Source organism: Ochlerotatus camptorhynchus, unplaced genomic scaffold, assembly GCF_037179485.1.
Source record: "Ochlerotatus camptorhynchus isolate MF236.1 unplaced genomic scaffold, CSIRO-AGI_Acam_v1.1 ptg000131l, whole genome shotgun sequence".
Lineage (NCBI taxonomy): Eukaryota > Metazoa > Arthropoda > Insecta > Diptera > Culicidae > Ochlerotatus > Ochlerotatus camptorhynchus.
In genome coordinates this window covers 2,264,000-2,275,351 of record NW_027040621.1, presented here as the reverse complement: position 1 = coordinate 2,275,351, position 11,352 = coordinate 2,264,000, and the positions used below count along the sequence as shown (strand labels likewise).

The 11,352-nt window shown below is 45.0% G+C and overlaps 1 protein-coding gene across 1 annotated transcript; it reads right to left on the bottom strand.

The window, feature by feature from the left end:
* Nucleotides 1-1,097: 1,097 nt before the first annotated feature.
* LOC135700279 (uncharacterized) lies at nucleotides 1,098-7,514 on the bottom strand. Its single transcript, XM_065220749.1, has one exon. It carries the CDS (start codon nucleotides 7,512-7,514, stop codon nucleotides 1,098-1,100), a length of 6,417 nt encoding a protein of 2,138 aa, XP_065076821.1.
* Nucleotides 7,515-11,352: the final 3,838 nt, after the last annotated feature.

Below are 11,352 nucleotides of genomic sequence, written 5' to 3'. Positions count from 1 at the left end.
GTTTGCTTTCTAAAGAATTTGGCTATTTTAAAAATCTTGAAATCCTACAATCTTGATTTTTTAAAGTGTTTTGTATCCGTTCTACTGTCTGAAAATACAAAACATTAAGAACCAGTTGTGAGAGACAAATCTGTTTCTGACTGAAAATTTTGTTAATGACGTAACACACCTTAAACCTTATAGTTAAAGTAAATATTATCAATAATATTACCTGTTGGAAAATTGCCAACTTTTCGGGAAATTCCGCAATAATAATCCCGGGAATAAAACGACCGGTACTGGGGTTGATTTACTGTCCGGAAGATTATTATTATCCTAAAAAGAATATGCTTCATTTTAACAGTTATCTAGCAGTTAAACCAAGAACTAAATTATTTGCTTCTGTGTGTTATGCTGTTTTTTGTTTTAAACATATTTTCATGCATAAACTTACGTTTAGTCCCGTACTATGTGTTTCGTTTGCCTGATGGTATGTCTATACCTCTTCTTTGCCGTACTAATTCACCGTACTATAATAAATTTAGTTGTAAATAGTTGTATAAGTTCAGCGGTATTCAATTACCTTAAACAATGTAGTTTTAAGAATATTAGTTTTAGGTTGGAAATATACAATTCATTTATCATATGCTCTCCTGTCCAAAAACATATTAGATTAAGTAAATTTCACTTGATTTTATCATTAAGCCAATTACCTGATAATTTTAGAAATAAGCACTAAGGAATTTAGATATTTAGGATAATGTTTCAGTAGTTAATTTAGTAATTACTTTCTGCAATCTGTGTTCTTTCACTTGCCTTCTAATTTTTTGTCTAGATTATTTTTTTACTCATTCTCCTATCAATCCTGTTATCAGTCCAATTCCTCTCCCACTCTCCCATGTTTGTGCTGAATCATCTCTTCTGCCAAATCATTCCTCTATTCTACTCACCAATACCTGAGTACCAAACCTGTCATAGCTGCGAATATCTGTCACGCCTATTGCGCATCGCGACGTCATGCGCAATAGTCGAAACTGAGCTGCTGTCTGATCACAGTAGCGGCGCGCTGGCGTTGACACGCCAACACTCCCCCCAGGTACGTTGACCACCTGGTCAGCTTACTCCGCTTCGCGTCGCACGTCTAGAACAGCTAGTTTGGCAACCGGACGCTCGTAGATCCCGGTCGATGTCCTCACCGTTGCTGATCTGGGTTGGCCGTCTCGTCCAGGTTGAGTGCAGATTATTTTGCCTTTCGGCCAGCAGTTCCGTGGCATCTTCGGGTCCGCTATCACCACAACGTCGTTGACCTCAATCGGCTTCGTTTGTACGAACCACTTGGTACGCCGGGTTATCTCGGGCAAGTAGTCGCTTACCCAACGCTTCCAAAACCGGTTAGTTTGGGCTTGGGACAATCGCCAACTTTGTCGTGTAACTGCTCCGCTGTCATCAATGGTGCTGAGCGGCTTGACTCCATTGGAAGAGCCCAGAAGGAAGTGGTTGGGCGTCAAGGCTGGAGCTGAATCGTCATCGACAGGAACGTGCGTCAGTGGGCGGGAATTCACCGTGTTCTCGATTTCAGTCAGCAGGTTCCGTAAGACCTCGTCCGACAGCTTCCGTGCTGGTAGGATCGCCATTAGGTTCTTTTTGACGGAACCGATCAAGCGCTCCCAGCTACCGCCCATGTGTGGAGAAGAGGGAGGCAGGAACTCCCAGGTTGTTCCAGCATCCACGAACTCCCTCATCAGTTCATTTTGGTTGACTGATTCTTCAGCTTCCGTCATCTCCCGCTTTGCACCAATGAAATTGGTACCTCGATCGCTGTAGATCACCCGTGGTTTTCCTCGGCGGGAAATGAAGTTTCGCATCGCCATGATGCAAGAATCGGTGTTGAGGGAGTGAACGACCTCGATGTGAATTGCGCGAATTGTGAGGCAGGTAGCGAGCATTCCCCAGCGTTTCTCGACTCGTCGGCCTATGACGACCTCGTACGGACCGAAGTAATCAACGCCAACGTGGGTGAATGGGCGTTCGAAAGCTGCAAGTCGTGCAGCAGGCAGGTCAGCCATGATTGGTGGGCGCGGGATCACTCGGTCATTCTTACAGCGTTGGCAGTCACTTCGCACTTTTGTGTAGGTCATGCGTAGCTTCGGTATGCTGTATTTTTGTCGTATCTCATTTATCACGGTCTCGTGATTCTGATGGTGGTATTTTTGGTGGTAGTGTGCAACGATTAACTTGGTGGTGTGGTGGTCACGGGGGAGTATTTTGGGGTGTTTAGCATCTTCGGTTGCGTAGAAACAAGCGGCGATGCGGCCGCGCATCCTCAGGATTCCATTCTGATCCAGCCATGGCGTCTTCTGGTGTAGCGGACTTGATTTGGGGATCGGGGTTGATAGTTGATCCGAGCACTGTAGCGGCTTCTGAAGCACTGCTATTTCTTCCGGATAGGCTTCCTGTTGTGCTACGCGAATGAGATAGGATTCGGCAGTGAGTATTTCGTGGTTGGTGAGAGGTCCGCTTACGATCGGTTGCTGGAGGCGCTTCAGTTTGCAGTTGGCAGGAAAACGATGAGCTAGAGCAACCACTTTCACAATCCGATTCCAGTCTGAGAAATCGCTTGAACAGACTATCGGTTCCGGGGCAATGAAGTGAGTTAATACGCTACGGCGAAGTTCGAGAACGGCTTCATTCGAGCTAGTATATGAGTCTGGCCAACCAGTTTCCGGGTGCTGCAGGAACTCGGGCCCGGTGAACCATCTCGTCTCTGAAGCCAAACTAGGAAGTCCTTTCCATTTCGTCCCATCATCTGCTACGTTTAAATCTGTAGGAACGTATCTCCATTCGTTCATCTCCGTGGTGTCCAGGATTTCGCTAACTCGGAACGCGACAAACTGGGAGTATCTTCGGTGGTCAGATTTGATCCAGCAAAGTACGTCCTGGGAATCCGACCAGTAGTGGCGACGAGAGATTCGGAATGACAGTGCATCTGATACGGATTGTGCTAGCCTGGCCCCAACCAATGCTGCTTGAAGTTCTAGTCTAGGTGTTGAGAGAAACTTCAACGGAGCGACTCTGGTCTTAGCTGCTACTAATCTGCATTCTACGACATCATCTTGAGCGAAGCGCAGGTAACAGGCCGCAGCAATTCCGTTATCTCCAGCGTCAACAAACGTATGTAGCTGGATGTCTTTACAATTGGGAGAGGTTCGTGCACGGTAGCATCGAGGAATGCTGACTCGTTCAACCTGCGGGAGCACTTGCAGCCATGTTTGCCACTTGTCGAACAGCGCATCGTCGATTGCATCATCCCAGTCTATACCGGAACGCCAGACGTCTTGAAGTAGCACCTTAAGGTACATGAGGAAATGTGCGATCAGTCCGAGCGGATCAAACATAGACATAAGAACGCGTAACATTTCTCTCTTGGTTGGATGTCGTTGACCTTTCAATAGCGCTTCTCCATAGCGAGTCCATCCGACCTTGTAGGTAAAGGTATCTGAATCAGTACACCACCACATTCCGAGCACTTTCTCGGTGGCTAGCTCCAGCGACAGATCGAGGTTCTTCTCATCTGTATGTTCTTCTTGCAGATCCCGCACAACGCGTTTCGAGTTGCTTATCCAGTTGCGCATCTCGAATCCAGCTTTCGAGTGCACCTTTTTCACCTGTTGCGCAAGTTGAAATGCCTCATCTTCCGTCTCAACGCTTACCAGCATATCGTCGACGTAATGCCGCTTCTGGATGACTTCAACTGCTGCTGGGTATGCTGCTTTGAATCGTTCCGCGTTTATATTCTTGACGAACTGAGCGCTGCTAGGGGAACAACAGGCTCCGAAGGTCATCACCTGCAAGATGTAGACCACGATGTTACCTTCCTCGTCATACCAGAAGAATCGCTGGCAATGCTGGTCTTCCGAGCGCATGAGGACTTGTAAAAACATCTCACGCACATCTCCAGTGAGCGCAATTTTGCCTTCCCGGAACTGGATGAGGATAGCGAGCAGTGCGCAAAGCTGATCAGGACCCTTTAATAGAGCCGAATTTAACGATACTCCATACGCAGAGGCAGCAGCGTCCCATACAATTCGGATTTTTCCCGGTTTATTGATGTTGACAACCGGAAAAGTCGGCAAATACCAGACCCGATGGAATGGTTGCTTCAGCTCCTCATTGGTGAGTCTTCTAGCGTATCCTTTCATGACGAAATCGGCGATTTTCAAATTGATCGCTTCAGCGAGCTTTGGATCTTTGTCCATCCGTTTCTTGAGACACTGGAGCCGGCGCAGAGCCATAGGGCGACTATCCGGCAGTCGAATATTGTCATATCGCCATAGCAAGCCGGTTTCGTAGCGGTCACCCTTGATAACGGTGCGAGATTCAAGCAGGGTTTGGGCTCGTTCATCTTCTGCGGACATGAGTGCTATCTTCGGTTGCGCAATTCCCAAGCTGTCGATTGTGAAGTATTCTTTGATCGCCTTGTGTAGATCCTCATCCATTTGTGATTCGCATGGGCACATATGGAACACTGAGTGCACTAGGTTTGGAACATCGTCTTGGTTTCCTCCTCCACAAATCGTCCAACCTAGTCGGGTCTTCACAGCGATCGGCTGCTCACGTGTTCCCTCTCGGCTCTTTAGGACCAGGCTTAGGTGTTGATCCTTCATACCGATCAGAATTCTCGGGCGAACATTTTCATACGAGGTGATCGGCAAATCCTTGAGATGAGGATACAGTTTGCCGAGTTCCTCTACATTGAGCGTTTGTGATGGAAGCAGAAGCTCATCTACTGTGCGCACGCCGTTCAAGGTATACCTCTTGGTGGGGCAATGTGTTGCTGCCACGTCCAGACTTACGGCCTTTGAGTTGATTTCTCGTCGTTGCGCTCCACCCGTCCAGTGCAAACACAGTGGTTTTTTCTCCCCATCAAGCTGCAACTCCTTGGCTAAATCTTTATCTAGAAGTGTGAGCGCTGATCCGTCATCCAGAAAGGCGAACGTCTTGATCGAACCGTATTTTCCTTGAAGTACTACCGGCAGGTAGCGGAATAGAACCTGACTGGATGTAACCTGATGAGTATGGCATCCGTGTCCCGACGTACTTGTTCCTGGTTGAGCAGGATCACTGCGCTGTGTTGTAGGTTTGTTCGTGGTATTGGGTGCTGTATCCTTGAACGGTGACGTGTTCTTCTGATCGTTGTGTAGCAACTCGTGGTGTTTTAGCTCGCACCCGTTCTTCCCACACAGCTTGGCTTGACATCCTCCATTGTGTCGACGCAAACATCTCCGACAGAGGCCGAGGTCTCGCACTGTAGCCCAGCGTGAGTCACGAGAGAACTCTATGAAGTTCTTGCATTTGGCGATCCACTTGCAGGTTCCCTTGCATACTGGGCAGCTATCGTGAACTACTTTCAATCTGGATGACGATGTGGTGCGGGGATCCGATACAGGTTCTTCTGAGTGTGCGTTGACAAAGGAATTCCCTTTCTTATTTCCACGAACATCGCTTCGAACTGGTTTGGGGTCGAAGCTGGTGTTTGGAACAATCACTGCGCTGGCGGCTTCCGCTAGAGAATAGAGCCAGGTGCTGAACCACGGAAGATTGACCGTTGGAAGCGTTTGCCTATATTGAGCCCAATTCAACTTGATAGAAGGCGGCAGCTTGTTGACGAGTTGATGAAGAAATGTTACGTTGTAAAGATGCTCCTCCAGACCACACGCGTCTACTGTCGCACAGAAGTTTTCTACGTTGACTGCAAAGTCCACGAGCGTTTCCAATTTATCCTCTTTCAGCGCTGGGAGCGAGTTGATCTTGGTAATCATCGAGTTGACAATAACTTCAGGCTGCCCGAACAGCATCTTTAGCGTCGACATAACTCCGTTAACATTGGCAGGATGCATCAGCCGACATCTCACCGCTTCGTACGCTCGACCTTTCAAGCTTCGCTGCAACCTAGCTATATTTTCCTCGTCGGTAAACCCACACATCGCTGTCGTGCTGTCGAAGGTAGAGCGGAAAAGCGGCCATTCCTCAGGATTTCCAGAGAACACCGGCAGATCCTTCGATATAGCTTGTCGAGCTGCTAATTGCTTTCGAGTAAGCATACATGGATCCAATGCATCCTCGTCACGATCGTGAAGACGGCTCGATCGCCTTGGAGGAAAACTTTGATAGTTCTGTGGTGTATCCTGTACCAGAATTGGGGCTGGCACCCGTGAATCCGGATTAGGAACAAATCTTGAATACGAAGGAATCGGATCTGGTTGTGAATATCGTGGAACGGGTTCTGGCCGTAGATTTATTGGCGTCGGGGCTGGAACTGATCGTGATGGTTCTGGATGTCGACGATAACGAGTAGGTTCTGAATGCAAACGCTCTGGGTTCGGCGCCAAACCTGAAGACCTATGATCCGATATTCTTTGTGAAATAGCAGGAATCGGAACTGACGGTGGGCAATTCTGAACCGGAGCAGGCCTTGACGATCCCTCTGGTGAGATCCAACGTGGAGATCTAAGATTCGAAGCCGGCCTTGGACGATCTGGAACCAGAAATGATTTTGCTGGATTCTGAACCGGCCGTTGGTTTTTCGGAGTTGGGTCTGGATGCTTTACGGAAAGCGATTTCAAAGACTCCGTCCATGGGAATGGTTCCGGAGGACCAGGCTCTGAACTTCCAGAAAGCGTACCGTGACTGCTGCTTTGGTTGCTTCCGAGTTGGGAAACCGTAGGATATCTCAATTGCTTCCTGCTTGAATGGCTATCAGGATCAAACTGACTCTCCAAATCCGGATCCTGCTCTGGATCTAAAAGCTCTTCCTGTTGATTGCTGGAAGATGCCACCCAGTCCTTCATCCGATTTAAAGCTACGCTGCTGACTGAGCTAGTTTCACTTATAGCCTCCTCCATCAGCTGATATTTTTGCTCCAAATAGGCCCTCTCCTTTCTCGCTTCTTCCGCTGCAATCGCTCGTTGAAGTTCTGCTTCACGCAGCTCAATTATCCTCAAGTCCTCGAGCTTCTGGAGCTTTAGCTTCGCAAGGGCTTGCGAGGAGCGACTCGATGCTATAGAGGTTGTTTTCGACGGTTTGATCGATGGGTTTATCTTCTTACTCCTCGTATCCCACTGTAGAGTTGTGATGGACGGAACTGGATCGACAGCGACTTCTGCTTGACTCGAGTTGGTAGCATCGACGGGATCGGACGACTGCTTTTTATGACCACCACCTTCATGAGGACGAACTGCTTCAGAAGTTGAACTTGTTGCCTGGACACCTTTCGCTGTTTCGCATTTGGTACATCTCCAGGTATAATTCTCAACCTCCTGCGTGACTCCGACACATCCGAAGTGATGCCATTTCAGGCAATCGTCGCATCTCACCATCTCGTCCGTATCTTCTCCTCGGCACACCTGACATGTATGACCGGGATGGGACTCCTCCGGATCCTCCATGACCACCGTTTGCACACCACCATTTGCACTACTTTTTACCACATCACTTGACTTGCCCGACCGTTTTGATCGCAAAGACCGATTCGACATAACCGCGGTTTATTCGTAAATAAACGATAATAATAATATGTTGGAAAATTGCCAACTTTTCGGGAAATTCCGCAATAATAATCCCGGGAATAAAACGACCGGTACTGGGGTTGATTTACTGTCCGGAAGATTATTATTATCCTAAAAAGAATATGCTTCATTTTAACAGTTATCTAGCAGTTAAACCAAGAACTAAATTATTTGCTTCTGTGTGTTATGCTGTTTTTTGTTTTAAACATATTTTCATGCATAAACTTACGTTTAGTCCCGTACTATGTGTTTCGTTTGCCTGATGGTATGTCTATACCTCTTCTTTGCCGTACTAATTCACCGTACTATAATAAATTTAGTTGTAAATAGTTGTATAAGTTCAGCGGTATTCAATTACCTTAAACAATGTAGTTTTAAGAATATTAGTTTTAGGTTGGAAATATACAATTCATTTATCATATGCTCTCCTGTCCAAAAACATATTAGATTAAGTAAATTTCACTTGATTTTATCATTAAGCCAATTACCTGATAATTTTAGAAATAAGCACTAAGGAATTTAGATATTTAGGATAATGTTTCAGTAGTTAATTTAGTAATTACTTTCTGCAATCTGTGTTCTTTCACTTGCCTTCTAATTTTTTGTCTAGATTATTTGTTTACTCATTCTCCTATCAATCCTGTTATCAGTCCAATTCCTCTCCCACTCTCCCATGTTTGTGCTGAATCATCTCTTCTGCCAAATCATTCCTCTATTCTACTCACCAATACCTGAGTACCAAACCTGTCATCGCTGCGAATATCTGTCACGCCTATTGCGCATCGCGACGTCATGCGCAATAGTCGAAACTGAGCTGCTGTCTGATCACAGTAGCGGCGCGCTGGCGTTGACACGCCAACAATTACCATTTGCTCTAACAAATAGTATCTTTTCAAACATGGCCAATCCCACTTTAGTTCGATGTTTGGTCATTATTTGACCAAGGCTGTTAAAAGCGCGTTCGACAGACACTTGCGTGCGAGGCATCTGCAACACTGTCTCTGCAAGCATAGCCATTGCAGGATCGATCTTTCGGTTCTTGTTCCACCATGCAACCACATCTTCGTCCAGGGGCAATGATGGTTCTAACCACAGCTTACGGATACGCTTTTCGATGTGAACTGACTACGACAAATGATTTCGGAAATCCAAGACCCCAAATCGTACTGCCAGGATCGTACACTGTTCTCCTCCGTGTCTCTCTCTCTCTCTTCGTTTTACGTTCGTGCACGATAGGGAATGCTCCTGCTCTCCGTTCGAGCGTTCGTACACGGCGAGCAACGAAAGTTTTCTCCTCGTGCATCGTGTTTTCTTCTCTTCGTGTGGGTTAACACATATGCTTCCTAGTTACACGTGCGAGTAAAAGCCAAGCCTGGTGTGCCGATGGATGTTCCCAAGCTGTGCCGAAATTAATTTCGGCACAATGTGCGAACGACTTACCCCTTGCATATTCCTGTTATGTGGAAGTATAATACATTTGCGCTATAAGAAAATCCAATGAAAACTATATGATTGAAATTTGGACAGATCTGAATTGTAAATTCCCGTATTCTCGTCAATCTAAGCAGCGTCCGCACTTCTATAATCGATTTCTCAGCGTCACGCACACATATGATGTGCTTGTCCCTGAATTGTCCAAAACTGGTTGAAAAAGTTTTTACAACGCTCCAAACTTCTCAGGTGAGTGTGACTATTGTCGGCAGCCTCTTTTTTTTGGCAACCATTTCATTTGAACTGCGTGTTAACCAGCTGTTCCATTATCGGCAACTCGAAATCAGCCACATTTTGTAATACTTATGATTCATTTGAAGAAAAACCTGGCAAAAAAGGTTTGCTCAGTCGTAAAAATGTAATCAGATTGAAGCTGTAAGACTAAGGAATTGTTTAAATACATTCTGCGAAGTATTTTGATAAGAAAATACAGCGAAATTAACGTTCAAATTTTCGTTGCCGAAAACTGTCAATGGGTGCCAAAGCCATCATTTATCCTACTACATAAACATTTTCTAAACTTCTCCAACAAGAAAACCGATTTAACACACACGGTTTTCTTGTCGGAGAAGTTGAAGGATCAGCTAAGTCACAAAAGTCATTATAAATTAAGAGTGGCCGAACTGACGGCTTAATGCGGCACGTTCGGCACAGCTTTTGGCACAGATAAAAAACTTGGCACAGATTATGGTGTGCACAATTGAATACCCCTTGGATATTTTCGAACTACATGGCAAATCAACCAAAATCGGCACAGCGGGTTGCTTTGATAGAAAAACTATAGCTTGACAGTTTCAATAGCGGTCCACCTATGGAATCACATTCTTTAGGTGGCCTAAAGTTGTGTCCCAACCTTAAACTAGTTTGTTTTCATTATTAGAGAGACTTCTAATGAATTTAACCTTAAATTGAATTTTAATTTAAAAAACCAACAACTGTTGGTGAAAAACATGGTTTTTTCTCCTATAAATGACAAACGCATCGCGTTCGGTATCCACCAACGAAAGGATGATTAACTGACGTAGCTTTATTTCGATTTCTACCTGAAGGGTAGACATTCGATCCGATAACGTATGGAATTCAATGTTAGAACGAGGGGGAAAAAACAACCACAGGAAATGATACATTATCGTAGCTAATTAGTTCATCAGCGAACGGGGTGCTTCATTTCACACGTAAATTAATTACATGTTTAATCAGTTATCCCATCCGTTTGAATAGAATATCTTTGCGTGGGTGGGTGGTGACAAAAGCAGCCGATAGAATAGGTATGCGACAAATAAAAAGTGGTCAGCATTGATTAGATTTCGATTCAGTATGAATATGATAGCAACTGTGGTTCAGTTAGGGTGCTATCGCACTAAAGTTGTGCAGTACATGATGATACCAATGTCAATTGTAGCAACCCATTTTTCGGTGCACAGGGTCATAATATTTACATTGTTTGGCTAATCTCAGGTAATCATGACAGCCGTAATTCTTCATTAATTTGGTATTCAGTAATCTAATGTCAAATAATGTCAATATTATTGCACCGAAGAATAACAACCCTTGGGCTTATTAACTAAACTGCACCTAGTAAGTAAAAAGCATATTCAAAATAAGCTGCTTTCTAGCACCCTAAGGCAAGGCAAGGCTCGTAGAAACAGCTCACGTTTGGAAGAGTAGCAAACTATTCGCTTGGCTCGAAAACAGTCAGTCCGCTCGTCTTGTACTGTGCCACTTCTAACTGTGCCCTAGTCAAATGGTCTGTACTACACAAATATTAACATATCAAATCCCTAGGGGTAAAACAAGATTCACTGGACATCGTGAAACAGGTTGTTTATAGGAATTCCAAATTACCTGTTGTTTCCTGTGCACATTAGCTTTTGTCAGGACGAGTGCACAGTAAATAGGTATCGCACCAGGACTATTTGCACTCGCTCAAGCGTATGTGTCTAACCGCTTTGTTGAAAACATTGACATGCTTATTCATCTCTACTGTAGGTGCATCTGTAGAACGCCCTTTTTGTATGTTGGTAATGTAAAATTTATTTTTCTTTAAATTTGAAATTGGTTAAGTACTCATAGGGATGCAAATTAGATCTTCTTAGATTGTTTTTCCTGATCAGTATTCTGGCACTGTATATGGAACTATGCACTGTTAAATAGCGAAAGATGGTACAAGTTTACTCAACGAAGTCAAATGCAAGTGCACTAGCTACTGTTCAATGTGGATTCAATTGTTGGTGAAATAATTTTACGGGCGGGCGAAAAAATTTCACCACGGTTTCGCACGACAAAGTTTCTATGAATTTGAATCAATTGTCACTTG

Excerpts from the sequence above, each read along its gene's own strand:
- LOC135700279 (XM_065220749.1), bottom strand. The coding sequence starts at position 7,514 with ATGTCGAATCGGTCTTTGCGATCAAAACGGTCGGGCAAGTCAAGTGAT.